Genomic DNA, 21175 nt, shown 5'->3' on the forward strand with positions numbered 1-21175 from the left:
ATAAAATAATTTTGATGAATTAAAATAATAAGTTGAGTTAGGTTAAGATACATAAATAAGTTCAATTAAGTCAAGTTAAGCTAAGTTATCCAGATGAAAAACTTTCATAAACTTGATTTATTTTAACTCATAATTGTGAAGGATGTGCATGTGTGCACACGCACATGTTATTAGATGATTAATGATCCATTATTTATTGAAGTCACTTGTGATTTTAATATTTAAATATTGTTCTTGCATTGTTTTAATTTCTGCAGTATCTTTAATTTAAAAAGATAGTTACATTTGCAGTTTACCAACATATTTAACATTAAAAAAAACTATCACATTTGACATTCAGCTCATTTCTCCTCACATGTAAGACAAATCCATGTAAGAAAATGTATGTTCATTGTAAAAAACCCAAATGCGTCACCAAAAAGCTTCCAACCACCACTGAAGGCTTTAAATCAAAGGTCATCACCAATGGCATCCAAACATTCACATTAAAATTAAATCAGAATTTTGTTACATATATCTAAGCTTTTAATTTTAGCTTTCATATTACAATCATTTTGAGCTTCACGTCTTAGATTCATCACATCATCATTTTTTGATTTCTTTATATCTGTTTATATTGTTTTTACCAAATAATGAAGCAAAGTGTTGAAGTGAAAAACAGGAGTTTATTAAAGTTGATCTACAGATAAAACATTGATATTATAAATATGTAAAAATTCACCTTTAATAAGATTAAAAGATTAAAACATGTAAAAAGGTCAAAGGTCATTCCTCCAATAGACAGCAGAACCATCAGAACCAGTACAGGACCAGTGAGAATTAGACTGTGCAATACCGCCCCCCTCAGGACAAACACGGCAATGCACCAAAGCGTTTGAATGAAATTAACAGTAGTGCAACCAAAATCTGACATTGGATTTTAGTCATGACCCGAGTCCAATTCCAGTGACGAGAACCAAGTCTAAACTCTGCTCCCAGCGCCACCTGCTGGTGGGTTGGTGTAAAGGCAGTTTGTCTTGGAACAAAGCAAGAACTAAATGGTTGGGGGGATGTTTGCAGGTTCTCCTTTCTGTCGTTAGGCCCGTTTTTCTGCTGAATGGCGCCCCCTGGTGGTGGCTTCATGTGAAGGTGGTCCTGGAGGGTTGCAGTCCTGTGACTGATAACTGTAGACAGGAAGACATTTTGTTTTCAGCGACACTTTTTCTCTTTTGTTGTTCTTTTATAGAGGAACCAGTTTGTTCCTCAGCTGTCTTTGGGTATAAAGTCTGGTAAAAAGGCGCCACCTGCTGGTAGCTTCATGCACAGGAAAGAGTTCTGATCATCATTAACAGCGACTGTCCTCAGGGCAGGTTTGCATGTTCTCACGGCACTCTGGTGTCATTGTGGAAGATGAGGAGGAAGATGATGATTCCCATCAGCAGCACCATGAGGACGATGGAGGTGAGGAGGATGGCCCTGCAGGCGGTCCGGCCCAGTACACCCAGCACGCCTTGGCTGGCCTCGCCCTCAGCGCCACGTGTCACCGCAGGAGGACTGGGCATCCCCACGTCCAGGGAGTGGTCCAGTGACCTCTGTCCCCAGCCCCACTGACCTTCAGATGACCTTACAGAGAAGATTAAACAGAATGAATAAAAGAACCGAGGCTAATACTCAGCATAACCCCGCCCCCTCTGACCCCACCGCTAGATTGGGGTCATTTTTTAATTACAATTTTGTCTTTAAATATTCATCCAATCTCAACTCAATTATGGTTACAGTGGCAAACATTTTTTTTCCAACTTACAATTATTTGTTTTTCCCTTGAATGTCATAAAATAAATAACCTTGTAAAACAACCTTCCTCTTGTGTTAGCATTTCTTATGATAACAGGTCAGTTTGACTTTTGTCTTAAACCAGCTGTAAAATACACACACAAAAATATATCATCTAATTTGTCTTTCATTTGTTTTATATTTATTCCTAGTGCTTTCCGGAATTTTACTGGGATTTTTTTTTTTTTTTTTAACCAGTGATTAGTTTCTATCTCTCTTCTGCTCCGTGGTCCAAACCGTAGGAGAGAGAGAGAGAGCGCCAAGACCGAGTCAAAATGCTTCCGAGACGAGACCGGTCTTGACTACTACAACACTACCTTTTGACAAATAAGCAAAACGTTGAGAAAGTTCCCAACATTTATGCCATCGCTTTTATAATTTGAATCTTTTAAACTTTTTTAGTTATTACATTTTGTTGTGAAACTGCATTGACTTTTCAGCTCCGATCCCATTTTTAGAGCGCACAGCTGGTTAAGCTAGAGTGGAGCTGCTCCAGAATTTACCTTCAAACCTTTGCAAACAAATCATTCTGTTCACTAACCCCAACCAGTCAAAGCAGATGGCTGCCACCTCTGAACCTGGTTCTGCTGGAGATCTCTTCCTGTTAAAAGGGAGTTGTTTCTTCCCACTGTCACTAAATGCTTGTTCATGTGGATCTTGTTGGGTTTTTTTCTTTCTTATTATTAATTTTATATTTTGATAAGCACATTGACATGACTGTTGTAAATTGCGCTATACAAAAGAAGTTGAATTGAATTAATTTCTATCAGAACATAAAGAAGATTTCAACCTAACACTTAAGTGGATCTGGAGAAAATTGCCTACCCTAGCATTTTTTTTTTTTTTTTCTTTTTAACTTTTTCTGCAAATGCTGTCAAAGGTCAACACTGCAAGAAGTGCAACCACTTTAAGACAGGAATGCATGTTTTGTTATTGCAATTAAATAAATGAATGTATTTTATTGCATAATTGTGACCAACACCAGCCCTCCCTAAGGAAGGGTCAGAAACACTTTATTAAAGGGAGAATATAAAAAGAGAGGGCAGTGTTACACCTAGGTGAGGGGGTGGGGGGAAGGGAACAGGAAAGAGAGACTCAAAGTAAGAAATGGAAAGGGTGGGGAAGAGTTGATTATTTTAAAGTGAGATGTGAAGTTATAGTTGTGTATTCAAGCCAGTCTGGTGACAAGTGTGAAGCTTAGGTATAATGGTGATGGCTGTGGACAGAGGGAAGGAGTGAGTGGTAATACCTAAAACAGGTATTTGGGATCAACGTGTCTAAGGTTAAGCCCGGTACAAGTTTTCCCACAGTCCAAGGTATGCCAGTGCATCGTAGACCAATGTATGTTCAAGAACTGCTACTGTAAACCCAAGCGCTGCCACGGACACAAATATGCAGCCAGGCCAGCAGAGAGAGCGGGGGCCAGGGAGCCTCAGGCCACCCCCAGATGCCCCAAAGATCCCAAGCCGAGAGGCAGCCACCGACCCCCACATACACACCCGAGAGGTCCCAGCGCACCCCCCACCAACCTACCCTACCTGGAAGCTATAAGCCTTTTCATAGTCTTGCTCTGGTTCAGTTCTTCCGCATTACGTCAAAGGTCAAGAGGTATAAACTCGCCATGGCTGACGGTGTAGGAAGCGAGTCTGACAGAGATTTTGATTATTTTTGCCTTTGGAGCAATGATTCTTTATATAATGTTTTGCTCAAACGTGGCATCAGTCTCCCAGGCAGAAAGACCGAGTTAGCTGCTAAAGCTAATGCTGCTAAAGCTAATGCTGCTAAAGCTAATGCTGCACACAAGCTGAAAATTATGGTTTCGCCTGACGTTTAAACAGTGACCCAGGTTATAGTCACATATTGTAAACATGAATCGGCTGATCAGTGCTCTTTCACTTAATCAGAAAATACTTATATATATAAAAGTATATTAAACACTGAGGGGTTTAATAAAATATACAAGTATAGTATTAACGGCATAGCGGTGTATTAAAAAAACAACACTAAATGATAATTATACATACACAGAAAAAAAGAGCAAGACTACACAAAGAAAATGTGCAAATAAAATGACCTGTCCATCTTGTGCACTTCCTTCAAATTTGTAAATTTAAATAATATAATAGCTTAATAAAAAATAATCATGGACCTGGTTAATGAATGGTATACCTCATAAATGTACCTTTTCAAATTGAGAACTCATACTGTAATACCTGCCACATCCCTGGTGTCATATAATGGCTAGTTTATATACATGTACAGTACATGTCTGTGATATGGATCAATTGTTAGTCATGAACACATCAAGATTTGACCAAGTCAAGAAATAGGCAATACAATATATTCTGTTCTTCTCTGTGTATTATCACCATCTCACAGTACCACTACCATTAATATGATAAGTTATAAAAAATATTAGATATAATTTATATTTTCATTTTTATTCACACTTTCAGCTAACTTTAGATTATGCCAAGCACATATTTTTTTGAGTTGTAATTGAACATGGATAATTGAAGACGTAATTGTAACTGAAAAATGTAATTGACCCCAACCCTGCCCGCCCCCTCTGACCTTTTCACTTGCAGCTTTCCCTTGTTGCGAACAAAGCGGACGCTGTAGACGCGCTGCATGGCATCCGGTAGGCGGGACAACACGGTGCGGTCGGTGGCCAGCCGGGGGGGGCCAAGGGCGGGCAGCGGCGTCCGGCGCCGGCACAGCGGGCACTGGACGGCGTCCGGCTCGGACGATTTCACGTTGATGCGAGCGAGGCACTCCAGACAGAAGGTGTGGCGGCAGCGCAGCATCTTTGGGCAGCGGAACACGTTGTTGAACTGGCTGAAGCAGATGGAGCAGTCCAGGTCCAGACCGGAGTCCACCGAGAGCCGCGATGCACCGGGACCTGTGAATGGGGATGGAACCGCAGAACCCGGGGATGGAAGTGGGAGCGGCAGGGCGGAGCTAGGAGGAAGGGGCGGGGCATGGTATGGGAACGGCAGGGCAGAGCTGGGAGGAGGAGGCGTTGCCTGGACTCTGGTCAGCACAGACACGTGACAGAAGACCGAGCTGTGACATGTGGGGATGAGTGTGGAGGTGGGCGGAGCTTCTGAGGAATAAGGAGCGGAGACAGAGGCCGGTGTTGAATATCCGGAAGGATTCATGTCGCCTGATTGGACGATTAATGTAGAGCTCAAACCTTTCATCCAATTAAAAAAAAAGACTTTATTACAATTTAATTTACAGTCAAATTAAAATGAATTTTTTTTTTTTTAAAAAAAAACACATTTCTGTATTATTGTTCAATTTGAATTAATTAAAATGTGATTATCGTAAATATAAATACAATTTTAATGATAATTTAATAAAACAGAACTGATTAAAATGCTTTGAGGTGATGATTAAGTGATTAAGCTGCACTTTGTTTACTCTTCATCTCATTGGTTCCCACACATCATGTAACCAACAGCTGAATTTAATTCTTCTGCAGAATGAGTGAAATTTAAACACACACCTGAAGGTCACATGATCAACATTCATTAGAATAATGACCAAAAACATTTTACACGGGAAAGTTTTCATTTTTGGACTAATTTTTCTGTCTTTCTTTAGTCGTCTCGTGGTTTATTTTTTATTTGTCATTTTGTATGTTATTAGTGTGTTTACTTTGTGTGCCACGAGCTTCCCATATCTGCTCTGTTTACAACTTCATACACATTTACCTGCAGAGACATCTCACAAAGGATCTCATCATTTTAAAAACCTCAAATTTATTTAGATTTTCAAACCTTAAACTTCAACTATTATTAGTAAATGTCTTTGAAGAGTCTGAATAAATGAAGATTCAGATATATTGAATTAAAATTGATTATTTAAGGTGAATATGAAGCACAGCCTTTTATTCCAACAGGCTGAACTAATATCTGAATTGATTTAAGCGTCAGGTTCAGAGTTTATTTCACATTTTGGTGATTTAACTTTTCATCAATAAACAAAGAGCCGAAGTCAACCTCAGACCATCTGATGTCAGACATTCAGAGTAACGCGTTTCATTGTCGGAATATGTTTACTTTTGTTCAGAAAAAGTAAAAGTTTCCTTCTTCCGACTGGAGTCTCTTTATCTGTCTGATAGAGTCCGAAAACCCGAAGATTTATCTGAAAGTTTAAAATAACCATTTTAATTGAAAAACTTTTGGGGGTGAAAATAACACAAAAAACAACAAATCAAACAGCCTTAATAAACCCAGAATATTAACTGATTAAAATGTTGTTTCGATGCAAAGCTTGGTCTCAATGTAAAATGTATTTAACATTTCCTTAGTTTAACTCGAACTTTAACATTGACCAACAAGCCGAAGTTCATTTTAAACCAGTGTCGGTGTAAAACATACAAGATGATGTGATTCTTCTTCCGGTAAATATTTATGTCGTCCTGAAAACCTCAATCTCCGTTTTTCTGAACGCACTCTGGTGCGCGGGGCTCGGCTCTTACCTGGTTCTGCTCCCCGTGACACTGCGGTGTGTTGCGTTCAAGGACTCACCGTGATTACCAACCCGCACACCTGAGGGTGATTAATGAGGCGGGAACATCTGATTTAGTTTATCCAGAAATCACATCAGACCAGAGTTTGGGTTCAGGTCAATATTAATGTATTTTATTCATTTATTTTTAATTAAGGCACCAATCAGAGCCTTTTCAACTCTGAGTTTGTTAATCCTGACACAGTTAATCATTCAATTTGTAAATTAAAAAAAAAGCTTAATTTGAATCATCCAAAAGGAGGTTAATGTGAGTTAGTGACAAAGGTCAGACTGTGATTTACTAATAGGTTAATTATGGAAGTCCAAATAATGTGAAATGTGAGTTTGTTAATCCTGACTTTACTCAAAAAAAAAAAAAACAAAAACAACAACTTGATTTGGAGTTTGTAATTTCTCAATAGAATAAAGTCTGAATTAAGGATTACTATTTAATCTGTGAATTTAGTTTATTGGAGTTTAAGTTTGACTTCATGATTTCTGGTGTGAATAATGTAATTTCATTCAGATTTATTTATCTGTTAATAAGAAAAAACCCCAACATTTATGTTTCCAGTGACGGTAAAGACTGAGTTGGTTAATCCTGACATGAACCCGATAAACTAATCTATTCTGGAGAATGAATATCTTCATTTAAATTGTGTTAATTCTAAAACAAAAACCTGAATGAGACCAACTCTGAGATTAGGATCAGCTGTTTATCTGTGAAATACAGTAAATCAAATCAGACTTGATTATTCACACATGTAGTTTGACTTTACTTCCCTACACGAGTTAAATAGTTCATTTAGAAATTTGTATTATTATTTCTGAAACAAACTTCTGAATGAGCTCCTATCTGCATTTGGTTTATTTGTTCATCTGCAAAAAAACACCAAACGTTTAGAATGAAAAAGAGGCAAAGTCTGACTTTAACCACCACATGGGGCAGATAACTTCATTTGGAGTTTCACTGCTTGTTTGGTGACAATCCAAAGCAGGAGGATCAAACTGCTTCCTGTGTGTGTGTGTGTGTGTGTGTGTAGTTTAGATTAAGTAAAAATGTGTTAAATTGGAGAAACTCAGACTTTGTGAATCCAACTTTCTTTTCCGCCTCAAACAAAGACAAGATATGTGACAGATTTGAGCCAGTGCCCGTTTTTTATTATTCAGTACAAAAACAAAACTGAGACAACAACTCCAACGTTACAACACACACACATCTGATTAAGTAAAGCTACAACCTACAGATGAGGGAAAAAAAACACGCTCAGCATTTCTGAAAGAACGCTAGGGGAACGTCTAGGTCCGCCGTACGGCGTCGTCGATCTCTGATATTTGGTCCTTCAGCTGGTTCCACTGCTCCGGGTTCAAGGAGATGCCTGCAAGAACGAATCCAGGGATTAGGATTGCATTGAGAGGGTGTTATGAACGTGATGGTCGCTCACCTTTCTTCCCAGGCTTCATCTCTCCGTCGGGGCTCATCCAGTACTCCCGGATGTCAATCAGCACTTTTCCTTTGAAGTTTCTCACGCTGACGTATCGCATTTTCCCGATCTGCAGGAAACATTGGGTTTGTGTAACTATTAATCCCAGCAGGGTGGAATTATCTAATCCAAACTTTAATGAAATCTATTAAAGTTCCTGTTTTTTTTTAAAAATTGGAGTCCGTTTCTGAAACATCAAGTACCGTAGTTTATAGATTTATAAAATGTCATTTATTCTACTAATTTATTGTATTTATTCAACAAATAAACCCAACATGTATAAATACACAAAACTGTGAATCATTTAGACAAATTATAATATTACAATTATTAATAAATGCTAATTTTAGTAATTAATCTATTCATTTATTTCATAATATAATAATTTGATACAAATGTGGAGCGTTAATGCTTCTTCATCTTAATCCTTAAATAACAGTCTGTGATCACAGAAAACAGAAATGGGAATATTGTTATATTTAGTTATTTATTAAAAAACAAAACGATCAAGTAGAAATGTCAATCTGACACTGAATATTGCCTCACAGTCAGGTTGTGGGAAAATATTGCATGTTTACAGACAGAGAGACGAGAATGTCCAACTTAGTGAAAAATTATCTGTAGAGCTCGTTTACGTGCACATAATGAGTAAGTTTTGGTGTTGCAGAAACAAGGAAAATAAGCAAAAATGGGCCCAAATTGTTCAAAAATAGGTCACCCCCTCCCAGTGTTTCACGATCCCAGGTTGAGAACCCCTGGGAGGTATGTCATCAAACCCAGCTCAGGGTTAAGTCCAGGTTTAACCTGAGAGTCCGGCTCCATTAAACCGGGTTCTAACTGGAACAGTGGTTTAATCAACGAGAAAACACCTTGGTTACCATAGTAACACAGTTGTGGGTCTAACCTGCTCCTGACCAGGTTTAAGCAGCAGGCTTGGCTTAAGCTGCAGACGCACTTTCATGAAACCACGTCATCATTATTAAAGAAGTCATTAAAAACACTCAATAAAGATCTACAAAAGGAAAAATAAGTCAAGGAGACTTTTTTTTTTAAATACCACTTTAATACGGTATTTTAAAAGGAAATTAAACAGAATATCATGGTAAATGTTTTAATATTATTTTAAATCCATACAAATGACGATAAAATCATTGTCTTATTACATGTTTATGTGTACCGTATTTTTAATGAGATATCATAGTCTCCATGTGTTTAAACCATCAGTAATAATATATAAGGATACGTGCGTATCCATCGCCTCCGGTTAACGCACGGTATAAATATGTCCATTCATTGATCAGAGATTAATAATGAGAAAACTGTGGATATACAGAGAGGGAGGGGCTTCAGGGACAGTCACAGGGCAGAGCACTAAGGCTCCCAATGACAAAGCTTTTTGGTATGTGCGTGCAATGCACGCACCTCCCGTGCACAGCTCACCTGCAGTGTTGGATGTGACATCCAACAGCACCGCTGTTGGATGTTCATTTAGTGCTGAGTTCCACAAACTATTCAAACACTCACAAGTCTCATAAATTACATATTATTTAATTGTGAGTTACATCATCTCTTATTTAACGCTGACAGGTGTAAAAAAACTTATCAAACGCACACGATCAGTGTGTGATCACATGCTTCAGTTGTTTTCTATGATAAATTGACTAAATAACACCTTTATTACTTTTTAAATGTTCAAAACACAGAATCCTTTTTTAATTTTTTTTTTTTTTTTTTAAAGTGTCCATTTATTTTTACTGCTCAGTAACAGATGATGTCACTTCCTGTTGGTCTCAGCATTGGTTCCTATTGGTTTCTCATTCATCGTAAAAGCACTTTGATGAAATGCCCCCCTGGTCTAAATACCATGAAAAAGGGGACAACAAAAGCCATTGTAGGGGGGTCTGGGGGGGATCCTCCCCCAGATAATTTTTTTGATTTTAACACACAAATTAAGCAATCTGGAACACTCTAAATAGTATAATAAGGCAAAATACACTATTTCCTTCAAGCCTAAAAACATGTATTTACACCACTTAAGTTGTGGTTTGTGAAAAATTACGATTATATACAGTATATATATATATATGATATAAAAGTACCTAAAATTTGCTAAATATTAAGTACAATATTTTAAAAAATAATAATTTTATTGCCATTTCTGAATTTAAAGATACGTAATTTTATAGTGACATATTCCCCAACTGCACTTTTAATTGCTTAATACATTTGCCATTAACATTAGTAAGTGGTTTAAACCCATTAGATAATTGTAGATGCGTTTCCTAATTAATACAACATGTACTAGCGCAGGTATAGACAACTGGAGGCTCGGGGGCCAAATGCGGCCCTCGTCTAATGTTATGTGGCCCCCAAAGTAAATGTACAAAATGACAGAAAAATACACAAAACAAGAGCAAGATAACACAAAAAATTACAACATTACAGGAAAATACAGTAAAAGTCAAGAGAAAAACACAGAAAATACTCAAAAAACAAAAAACTATTACAAAAAACAACAGTAATACACACAATTACTCAAAAATATACAAAATTACAGAAAATGACAACAAAAATACACAAGACAGAATACACAAAATTACTCAGAAAATGAAAAACGGCAGCACAAATACACAATATGACTTCAAAGAAAACGTATATTTTACAACAAAAATACACAAAAAGACTACAGCAATGCACAAAAAGTCTGACAACGAGTAAGACAACAAACATACACAGAATGACAGACTCAAAATTACGATAAAAAAACTCTGTTTTTTCCTGTATTAATGCTCTGATCGCTCATTATTCTAAATGCCGACATGAATGTTGATCATGTGACTCTCCTAGCAAACAAACCAATTTTTGTGGCCCCACAATGATAGAAGTTGCCAATATATTTGTACAAGTTATATATACAACTGTATATAAGCAATAAAAAACAAATAAAAGTTAGAATTTATATGGTTGAAATTAAATAATCATACAGTTTCCTTTGCACATTTAACTATATAAATAATTAACTTCGAATAACAAATCCACTGTCTTTTAAAAAAAATCTATTTGACAATCACGTTTGTTCTCCAACACTGATTCCCTGTGAAAACTATATTTTTATGCATTTTGTAGTTGCCGTATACTTTGACATCCTTTAACTAATATTACCAATTAGAACATAAACAGGGCGTACTAATCTGGTATCAGATATTAATGTGTGTGACGACAGTTTTATGAGGTTAGATGTGTTCCCTCCTTTGGCTTCTATAGCTTGATAGAAGTTCCTCTTTACCGTCTCTACCTTGTTTAAAGCCAAAATAGTTCCAAAGGTGACTTTTGGAGTTTTTTTTTTTGAGCAAAATTAGTGATGCCACTGACAATCGACGCCACGGCAAACTCGCCGCTCGGTTCCGGTGCTTCAGCCATGTTGAGTGTGTTGTCTAGTGTTTGTGACGGTGTGTGCGTCTGGGCGAGACAGAACTTTAGCTTGTTTTTGTTTTGAACCGTAATTCTATCGAAGCGGAGCTGCCTTCGTTCAGCACGTATTCATGTCTGTGGTTCAGCCGACAGAAACACACAAACAGCCAATCAGCTAACAGACGGGTGGAACCAGCCTATCATACCCCCGGACGTCACCAGTGACAGGCAAACAGTCAATCATTCAGCAGCTGTGTCGTTTGGTTGCCATGTTGGTTTGTTTTCAAGTGAGTAGCATGCAGTGAGCATAGACTATGATTCACATAAATTACCTATTTTGAGTTCAAAATGATAAATTTCGCCGAAAGGTGAATGATTTGCATGTATGAAATACACCTGTCAGGGTCATCAACAAATCGGTTCTGAAATCTTTAATAATAAATGTTTTACAAAAAGTTTTCTGTTCACTAAATGCGTCTTTTCATTGGGAGCGTGTGTGAAAGAGAAAGTTGTGTGTCGTGTTGTGAGTCGGACCTGAAACTTGTTTTCGTCCTCATCGTTGCCTCCTTTGGAGGATCCTCCGGGCTTGGAGCTCTCGCCGCTCTTTGGCTTCTTCGCCGGTTTCTCTGGAGCGCTCGCCTTCTTCTTCTTCGCCTGCAAACACAGCGAGTTTAAAACACCCATAGCTCCTCCCCTTTTAACCCAAAGGCCGTTGAGTACCGACTAGTTAGCAGAAGCAAAGACAGTAACTATGAGCTCAGTCTGATGTTCCAGTTAAAATACGTGAAAACACACCAAAAATAATATTGTACACAAAAAATATTAGAGATGTCCCAATACAACTTTTTTTTCCACTTCCGATACGATGCTGATATTGCAGCCTTGAGTATTGGCCGATACCGATTCTATGTGATATCAACACCAATCATACATACTTTTATTACTTATTTTACAGTGTGGAATGTTAAAAAAGGCTTGATCAACAATAATCAGCAACAGTAGGTATGAGCAAAACTGACCCATTTATTATTAACCAATTGGTTAGATTCATTTGAACCTTTAACATAACATCTACAGTATTCAACGATTGAATAAATATAATATATATTTGAGATTTTGGATGCAGTCTGATAAAATCCGATATTCGTTTTCTGGCTGATATCGGACCTATATCAGATATCAATATCGGATCGGGACACCCCTAAAAAATATACACAAAAAATACCAAAGAAATATACAGAAAAACACCCAAAAGACGACAAAACACTGACACATAAATACACTAAAGAAACACAAAACAACAAAGACAAACTGCGGGAGAGAGAAGAGCCAGCTGTTGAGTACTGACTAGTTAGCAGAAGCTAACAGTTTGAAAGCAGCTGGTCATCAGTTAACACAAAGCCCAGTTTAAGCAGAGCAGCACTGACCTTGGGCTCTGTGTCACTGTCACAGTCACTCCCTGAGGTGGAGGAGAGCACTTCCTTAGATTTTGGCATCCTGCACACATAAAGGTCAAAGGTTAGGATACCAGTGCTTCCTGTCTGCGTTAGCTGAGCGAGCTAACTGTTATTACCATGCACAAAGTGGAGGTTTTATCCTTATTTGCTGGAGTTAAAGCTAAGGCTAACATTAAGGAGTCAGCTCAACTTATATAATCCTTAGAAAAAACACAAAAATACAGTTTGTATGTGAGCACTCGTCACTGTCAAACCACCTGTGACGCTCCTAAAGATGCCGAGTCATCATGACCCCGCCCCCCACACCCAGTCACCAGCCGAGTCTAAACACTACTTGGTTAAGTGGTCTTTCAATTTCAGAAGTTCCCCGATTCAGTTTGAGTCGACCCATTCCTGCGTCACTTTACACCAACTCACCACCTGTTTCACAATTAAAAACAAGTGGAAATGTGTCACATTTCCCCAAAACACGTGGTGGGACAACAGTAAAAAAAAACCTAAAAAATTAATCTTGATTAATCTAAATTAATGGCCTAACAATATTTGACACAAGAAACAAATTGTTGACAAAGCACAAACTTAAGTTAACTAAACTATATTCATGCTTTTCTGGAGTTTTTGTAAACTTTCTAAAACAAATATATTTTTGTGTATTAAAAAAAAAAAAAACAGCACTTAGCGCAAAACATTCCAGAGAAGTGGAAACTAAACAGTGCAAAATAGTTAGAATATCTGTGGCATGAAATAAACAGAGCAACTGATGAAGCTGATGAATTTAGTTTGAAATAGTTTTTCTACATAGCAGTTCATAAGTTCAGTCAGACGATGCTATCTGTAGCAACGCTTCTAGCCCCGCCCACATCTTCTACCACCGAGAGTGGTCGACTGTCCACTATAAACATTTATCCACTGACTTTGTTTATTTGTCACTCATGGACTTATTCATTTTGGCTCTAAACCCCGTCATCTTGTCCAGTGTGGATTGAAAACGCTGCCTGCTTGGAGCATGTAGCAGCTAGCACTGCCCTAGTGTCTGTGCTAGCTGCTACATGTTTAGCATTGAGGTGGTAGCTGAGGCTAGAAGAGCTCCGGTGAACCACAAACTCTTTCTGGCTCAATTTCCACACAACTGGGCTTTTGTTTTCCATTCTGTGTTTTTATTTAAACTCAAATTAACGCCCATGAAGTACAGCAACGACTCCTCCTCTGGTTCTCCTGTTGTGGTCTGTGCATCACTAATATGGTCATACCGGGAACTCCTGAAATAGGCAAGGTTCTACGCTGTTTGAAGTGCAAAAAAAAAAAAAGTGATGAACTGCATTATTTGTGTAATTAATTCATCGCAATTAACGCGTTAAAGTCCCAGTCCTAGTAAAAACATGTGGGTGAGGGTTTAGTTTTAGTGTGTGTCATATATATATTCACATGTCAGAAGGTGAGGTCTGTCATATCACCTCATATTTAATTTCATTACGGTGATAAAGGTTATATTATTTAGGCCTGGTCAAGATATATTGCGATTTGTGTTTTGGCAATATAGAAAATTACCACATTTCTTATATTTATGTTTTTGTTTTCATAGCTTAATAAATGTGCTTACGTAGTATCTTGCATCCGCAAATTTAACCAAGAATATTCTTTCTGGTAACTTTTAAAAAGTTAAATATATTGTGACATCGTATATTGCCATTTTGAGAAAAAATATGGAGCTGTCAATTTTGGTCCATATCGCCCAGCCCAACTCATATTGCGTCACAACGTAACCGACGTGAGGCTACATGTAGCTACTGCTGCTGTTTCAACTACAATGGCAATAAATAATGATGAGAAATAAAACTTGCAATAAAGTTGTAATACCGGTCCAGTAACGGAAGTGTTTCTGACGGACCGGTATTACAGACGGACACGTTTCTGGCGGATGTTTTTAACCCACCAGAACAGAGAAGAACAAGAAGAAGCCATAGAAACGCGTATGAAAGTAAGTGAAAGTTGATTAGGATACTCTTATATTTTTCATATCAGGCTATCATATCATAATACCCGTCCGTCGGAAACACTTCCGTTGTGGCCGGTTTGCATTTGTGTTGTGACCTGTTTGCATTTGTGTTCGTTTCTGTAAATGCATTCACCTGACACTTCCCAGCCACTGTAGCTAACTATCTGTTATCCATGTATCAAAAAAATTGTATTTCCTAAAATTTGTACTTGTAAGGTGAGATTTGTTGTTATTGATATATCACGATGTATATCACATCATTTAGCAATGGGACATATATCGTGACATGCAAATCATCAATCATTTAGTCAGATTCATGACAATGCACACCCCTAGTGTATATATTGTTCAGAGGTTAGGACGTTAAATACAATATACCTGTCAGTGTAATAAACCAACTGGTAGTCGTAAGTGGTGATGCTATAATGTTGTCACTTAGCGAGTACATTCTTCTGAACGCTTTGTCACAAATCACATTCATTTTCGTTAAAACCACAAACCAGTCACAGGATAGCATGATCACCAATCCATTCCTAACACTAACGAACGTGCTCCCGGCTCAGCTCTTTAGGATTCTGGCTACTGTTCCTCATGTTTTGGCTGTTCTGTGTTATACTTACCTCCACTTTCAGCTTTGATTGATGCTTGAGCGCGCTCCCGCAGCGAGCACTCCTTTAAAACCTGTGTGCAGCGCGCTCTCGACCCGCTAGCTTCAGGAGCTAAATGCTAACATAGCGCGGTTAGCAGGAGCTACGGGTAACCACGGTCTACTGTTACGTCTCTGGACAGAATGGTGAAGCCCACTAAAGCGCTCTGCGGAGAACAGTTGGTACAAGTGTGCAGTTTTCAGGAGAAAAACCGTGAAATCTTACGTTTTCTGCTTCTGTGGAGCGACTAGCTTCACTGGGAACCACAATTGGAGTAGCGCGCCTCCGCGAGAATAGCCGTATTATCGCGAGAGTTCAGTACAAACTGTTCAATAACGTTTTACACTTTCTATGGCAAATGTACAAAGGACAAATAAACCATTTTAGACAACAGCTGGTTCCGACCAAGTGATTTCATTGGACGACAGACATTCCAAGAGTGTTGATATAGGGCAACAACGCACTGACTTCTTTTGACGGATCATATACCATATATATCATATACCGCTGTACAACTGATTTAAATATCATTAATTATCGTTACTCACATGCATGAACATGAATGTCTCAAAATTCAATGGCAATTGTAAAGATTTGTTTCCGCTTCCAAACGTAGAGTGAACGAGTCTGTAAGTTAAACAAGTTAAATATACTTTAAAATTCTCAAAAAAAATAAATACAAAATTTGCTTTTAACTATGACATGCACAACTCATGTGTATAGAATAGATGTATATTTAACTTTAGGTGTATGCAGAAAATGTAGAATAAGTAATAATAAAAAACAATAAAATATGACTGAGATTCAAAAAACGAGGTACTGAACACTCAAATCAATAAACACAACTAAATAATAATAGGACAAAACACCAAATAAGTTGATAAAATACACATACACATCAAAATAAATGTAAAAACTAAACTAAAAACGGATTTATAAACATTAATTATTGTGTATTAAGTAAGAACCAAACTAAATGCTTATAAACCCAATGGCCACTTTATTTTCTTCTTTTCTTGAATGTTCGTTCAAACCATTGGTAGACTTAGTGTAGACGTGAGCTGAACTGGTGGCCCAGGGGCCACATGCAGAATCTTGCTCAAATTTTGTGCATCCCCAGAAGAATGCACACAAAATAACCCCAATAAACATTAGAAATTACAATAGTCAACAAAAAATACACAAAATGACTCCAAAAAATATACAACATGAAAGACAGCGAGAGAATTTACAACACGGAAGCAAAATGACAACAAATTTACACAAAACTGACTCAGAAAAACAACACAAGGCACAAAATGAGAGAATACGCAGAACAACACAAAACTTCAAGAAGACCTAAAACAATAAACCCATTTTGCTGTGTCCTGTATTAATGCTCAGATTGGTTAATATTGGGATTAAAGTTTCCCCTCTGGGACTTAGACTCTAAATGTGTTTCAATGCATTACTCATGGTGCTGATTTGACATCAGCATAAAAACATTCTACACTCAGTCCATAAACAAAGTAAATCTAGATTAAAGTTCTGCAGATTTTTAGCTGCAAGAAAAACTCAAAAGTTAAGTTTTGTAAAAGTATCACAAACATGTTGCATTTAAATCACAGGTAAAAGCTGAGAATGTCATTAATACCCTTGGAGGACACTTTCCTTATTCTCTGGACTTTGAAAGAAACAGGAAATCCCAGATTCTTATTGGACACCTTTAATAAACATCCAATGGTCACATGACTAAACATCCAATGTATAAATTAAACAGGAAAAAAACCCTGTCCTTTTATTTTGACGGGCCATAGCCTCTGGCGATATTGTCCTTGGTCTCTGCAGCATCTTTCAGGACCTGCAACAGCATGGCGTTCCTCTGCCGGGTCTCCTCCATCCGCAACGGGTTGGACTCGGGAAAGTTCTGCAGGAGTCACACATTTACACACGTTAACGTTTGTCTGTGACACCGTGACTATTAGCATTAGTGTCATGTCGTCAAGTGACGTCTAACGGCATCGTAGACGCTACCGCGGCTAACGCGATTCATTGATTTTCTAAATTTGAATATTTTGTTGCAGACAATTAAAAAACAAAGCCAGCTTCTGTAGCTCCCCCCTCCCTCGTTTCTCACAATTGCACACAGCAACAACATGGGTTCTGCCAACGAGCGCAAGACAGAGAACAGGATCGTCAGTTATCTGGAATTGGTTTGGGTTTGTGGCGACAGAGTGAGTGCAGCTGCAAAGTTCAACAAAAGGCAGCAGCACAACCAGGCTTCTTCACAGCATAGGGTGATCGAGCAAGTGCCACCGGTGCAGAAAATGGAGAAAAGTATAACTCTGAGGGTCAAAATGAGTGTAGTAGAGCTAAAGTTTTCAGTTTACTTTGAAGTTATTTGTTGACATGGTGAAGGGTGGTGATGATGGATGTAGTTAGACAGTTACTCATGCTTGGTATAAGTCCTCCACTACAAAACAGACACTGTAGAGACAAGAAATAACAATGTATTCAAAAAGACTGATTCCAAGATGCGCTTTTCAAATTCAAATGATATATAATGTGGGACCTGCAGTAATAATGTAACACACACGGAGGAAGCACACAGTAGAGCTTTAATTGGGCCTAAAAAAGAAAACTTAGCCCCAGCCTGAGAGAAAACAGCCCGAACTTTTCCGATCCAAATGAAGCCGATGTCTGTTTAAGCCTGAACACGTTTCAACCTGACGATATTCACATCTGTGCGTGCGCATGTTGAATGATCCGCTGTGAGTTAGAAACATGATGAGCAGCTTCATGCGCCGCTACAAGCTACATCTGGTTGAAACACTGTTTATATTGGACGTTAATTACGGTTACCAAGCAGAGGATTAATGCTGGGCGATATCTCGATATTTTAATTTATAACAATATATTTATAAACACGATATCTCACGGGAAAATATTGTTTATATTGATATAGTTCATTTTGCGTTAAAATAGCAATACATTTATTTCCATTGACCGCAAATCCGCACCTATTTCTCTGCCTCTCCTGCGTCCCGTGTCTCATACACAGTCACTATGCTCAGCCTCCCTCACGCCAACGAAGCAGCCCCTCCTCCTCCACTCACTGTAAAACTGTGTGCGAGCGCGAAGTAGAGATCCAGAGATCACGTTTACTGTATGCAGGGGAAGCTCAAACACTACTTATATGTTGTTTCAGATGAGACAGTAACAGAAAAGTAACATAAAACTCTGTCCATGCGCTCAGTACAAATCAAGAAGAAGGCAGATCTGACTTAACTCTGACTTTACGTTAACATGGCCCTTAAAGGTACAATCCTTAAGCTTGATTTATGGTTCTGCGTAAAATCCCCTGCCGTAGACGCACGTAGGCGTAGACCCCCTCCCCTGTAACCTCCCAAAAATCCTGACTATCCAAGACGCAACGCCTTGACGTGTAGTCAGCTAGGGCTGTGATTGGTCAGCTCACAACTCAGTCTTTCGTATCAGCAATGGAGCTGATTGATTTAAATGAGAGTTTATGGAGGAGGTTAGAAAGTAGGATCATCTTTACAATCCTTCCTCTGCCCACCGGATTTGCCGGCAACACTTGGTGCACTTCGGCGGCTCCAGGTCCAAGTCAAATCCTCGGGGGGGAAAAAAGGAAGAGGCATGACACAGAGGTGGATTTCAAGCTAGTAGACCTGGAGGAAAAAAATTTACTTTGAGAAAAACGAGTATATTCATCGTTCCCAAACGATTGTGGACCTATTGAGGAAATACTCCCAGACTGGAAAGACGATATGTACAAAACACTAGACCTTTTCAGGGACAATAGGCCGTAGTTTAAAGCAGGGGTTCTCAACTGGTCTCACCCTGGGACCCACATTTTTCCACGGTCATTAAATCAACCAACAAAATTTAGTTTTTCAAAAATAGCTGTTGAAAACACACATACAGTATATAATCTTTTTTAAAATATAAATCTATATATTTTCCTGTGCAACATGCATTTCACAGCATGTCTGTCAAAAGAAAAGTTTCTTTCAAAATAAAAGACAATTTTAGAGACATGAAGTGTTTTTTTTTTTTTTTTTGACCAGCTGTCTGTGACCCATTCAGTAAAGTTCCACGACCCACTTTTGGGTCCTGACCCACCAGTTGAGAATCGCTGGTTTAAAGTAAAGGTATAAATGTGTAAAGTGCATGTGTGTGTTTTTAAACAGTTGTTTTGACATTTATTTCCTACCCAGTACACAATTGCAGGAGCTGAAAGTGATAAAGGTCTCACATGGAGTGCTAAAAAAAAAAGTTACAGTGCACTTTATTTGTAGAGCTAATCATGCACCAAAATTTGTGCTTTTATGCTTTTTAGGTTAGTTTCCAAGCACTCACAGCTTTTCAATTTTAAGTATTTTTTATTTCCAACATGAACAAAGTGCATTTACCACAAAGAGAAAATCAAAACTCAAAGCAGATAATAAATAGTTACAAAATCCAACATTACAAACTTATGATTATTCCCCCCTGTAATATCTAGGACTATACATAGAGAGACATAAATAATTGATATATCTGTATTCACAATTAATGTATTCACCTATACATTAATCTGTCTAAACATACATATATACATCTATTTGTTTAAAAATAATATTTTTTTCCTTTGAACACGGATGCTTTGAAAAGATACAGTTCATGTATTTATGGCATGTAGTGATCAAAAGTTTATTTGAAGTCTCAGCCTTTAAAATTTTCTGAATATTTTCGTGCTTTAAATGCTATTTGCATAATTTGAAAAGCTACACTTTCTGCCATTGTGAATTATTTTTGATTCAGTGAATAGTGGCTCGGTGTGATCTAAATATCCTGTATTATGAACATAATGTATTGCTTGTTTTTGAAGTTAAACTAATGCTTGTAATATTGTTTTGTAGTTTTTTCCCCCCAACTTCTGTTTTAACAAGTGTATGCATATGAAATTTAATTAGCAGTGACAAAGTAGTACAAAAAAATATCATTGAATTTATTAGAAGACAATACACCATTATTCATCCCCAGGGGGGAATCTACATATTGTAGCAACATTTGTCCAAATTAACTATACAAGTACTCATGACAACATAAACAAGAAGCCTGACAAACTTCATCCATCAGCAGCACTGTGTGTGTGTGTGTGTGTGTGTGTGTGTGTGTGTGTGTGTGTGTGTGTGTGTGTGTGTGTGTGTGTGTGTGTGTGTGTGTGTGTGTGTGTGTGTGTGTGTGTGTGTGTGTGTGTGTGTGTGTGCGTGCGCGTGTGTGTGTGTGTGTTTCACGGACTTCACCCTCACCTTCAGCATTTCCTTCCGCCGCTCCTCTCCGGGTGAAATGACCGACCACATGCCGTATCCGACACCCAGGACCGCCACCATGGCGCTGGAGGTCAGGATGGTCCGCAGGCCGCTCATTGAGCCTCCTTTCCGGATACAGCTACACACTCTGACCGGTGATTGAATAAGTGGAGCTCTAACTCTGCACTGTGACCTGCGCACTAACGGGGAGAGCAGGCTGCAGTGCTGCCCCCTGCAGGCTCACAGCAGTATAACACAGACAAGAAAAAAATGTGTGTGCACGTGCGTGTGCGTGTGGAAGAATGACTGATTCACACATTCTATGCCTCTTCAAAAATCCTAAGAAACTCATCTAAAACTGTGGCCAATCCAAATTCTATTACGTTCAGAGAGGGAAAAGTCGTCAATTCTGCATTTTTCCACTCCTATGCTTCAGAAAACTAATGCAGAGCTTTATTGCAAAACACTGCACAAATCTCCAGGCCAAGCTGAATCAACTGATCTTTTGAGACTGTCAATCAAAGTGAATGTGGAACTGTGCATGGAAACAAGG

General features: G+C 38.3%; 3 protein-coding genes across 4 annotated transcripts; all 3 read right to left on the reverse strand.

Moving 5' to 3' along the window:
* Positions 1 to 1361: 1361 nt before the first annotated feature.
* LOC114458866 (RING finger protein 223-like) lies at positions 1362 to 4973 on the reverse strand. The gene is made up of 2 exons (XM_028441239.1): positions 4387 to 4973; positions 1362 to 1602 (listed from the first exon to the last, which is right to left on the reverse strand). Exons 1-2 carry the CDS (start codon positions 4971 to 4973, stop codon positions 1362 to 1364), a joined length of 828 nt encoding a protein of 275 aa, XP_028297040.1.
* Positions 4974 to 7460: 2487 nt separating this feature from the next.
* On the reverse strand, positions 7461 to 15659 carry LOC114458874 (activated RNA polymerase II transcriptional coactivator p15-like). 2 transcript variants are annotated; one of them, XM_028441254.1, is made up of 5 exons: positions 15551 to 15659; positions 12653 to 12722; positions 11760 to 11879; positions 7776 to 7884; positions 7461 to 7709 (listed from the first exon to the last, which is right to left on the reverse strand). In XM_028441254.1, the coding sequence occupies exons 2-5, from the start codon at positions 12719 to 12721 to the stop codon at positions 7630 to 7632; spliced, it is 378 nt and encodes a 125-aa protein (XP_028297055.1). In that variant the 5' UTR covers position 12722; positions 15551 to 15659; the 3' UTR covers positions 7461 to 7629. The 2 variants fall into 2 exon arrangements, with proteins under 2 accessions (XP_028297055.1, XP_028297056.1); XM_028441255.1 differs by lacking the exon at positions 15551 to 15659 and adding an exon at positions 15299 to 15494.
* Positions 15660 to 17014: 1355 nt separating this feature from the next.
* LOC114458877 (ubiquinol-cytochrome-c reductase complex assembly factor 3-like) lies at positions 17015 to 20778 on the reverse strand. Its single transcript, XM_028441259.1, has 2 exons — positions 20623 to 20778; positions 17015 to 17231 (listed from the first exon to the last, which is right to left on the reverse strand). Exons 1-2 carry the CDS (start codon positions 20737 to 20739, stop codon positions 17103 to 17105), a joined length of 246 nt encoding a protein of 81 aa, XP_028297060.1. The 5' UTR covers positions 20740 to 20778; the 3' UTR covers positions 17015 to 17102.
* Positions 20779 to 21175: the final 397 nt, after the last annotated feature.

Source organism: Gouania willdenowi, unplaced genomic scaffold (genome assembly GCF_900634775.1).
Source record: "Gouania willdenowi unplaced genomic scaffold, fGouWil2.1 scaffold_1_arrow_ctg1, whole genome shotgun sequence".
In the NCBI taxonomy this organism is placed as follows: domain Eukaryota; kingdom Metazoa; phylum Chordata; class Actinopteri; order Blenniiformes; family Gobiesocidae; genus Gouania; species Gouania willdenowi.

What these genes read in the sequence shown, in the direction of transcription:
- LOC114458866 (XM_028441239.1), bottom strand. Translation starts at nt 4,973, where the DNA reads ATGAATCCTTCCGGATATTCAACACCGGCCTCTGTCTCCGCTCCTTAT. An exon ending in GGAAAGCTGCAAGTGAAAAG is followed by an intron (nt 1,603 to 4,386) that starts GTCAGAGGGGGC and finishes CTTCTCTGTAAG; the next exon opens with GTCATCTGAAGGTCAGTGGG.
- LOC114458874 (XM_028441254.1), bottom strand. Translation starts at nt 12,721, where the DNA reads ATGCCAAAATCTAAGGAAGTGCTCTCCTCCACCTCAGGGAGTGACTGT. An exon ending in ACAGTGACACAGAGCCCAAG is followed by an intron (nt 11,880 to 12,652) that starts GTCAGTGCTGCT and finishes CTGTGTTTGCAG; the next exon opens with GCGAAGAAGAAGAAGGCGAG. An exon ending in AGGACGAAAACAAGTTTCAG is followed by an intron (nt 7,885 to 11,759) that starts GTCCGACTCACA and finishes TGTTTCCTGCAG; the next exon opens with ATCGGGAAAATGCGATACGT.
- LOC114458877 (XM_028441259.1), bottom strand. Translation starts at nt 20,739, where the DNA reads ATGAGCGGCCTGCGGACCATCCTGACCTCCAGCGCCATGGTGGCGGTC. An exon ending in GGCGGAAGGAAATGCTGAAG is followed by an intron (nt 17,232 to 20,622) that starts GTGAGGGTGAAG and finishes TGACTCCTGCAG; the next exon opens with AACTTTCCCGAGTCCAACCC.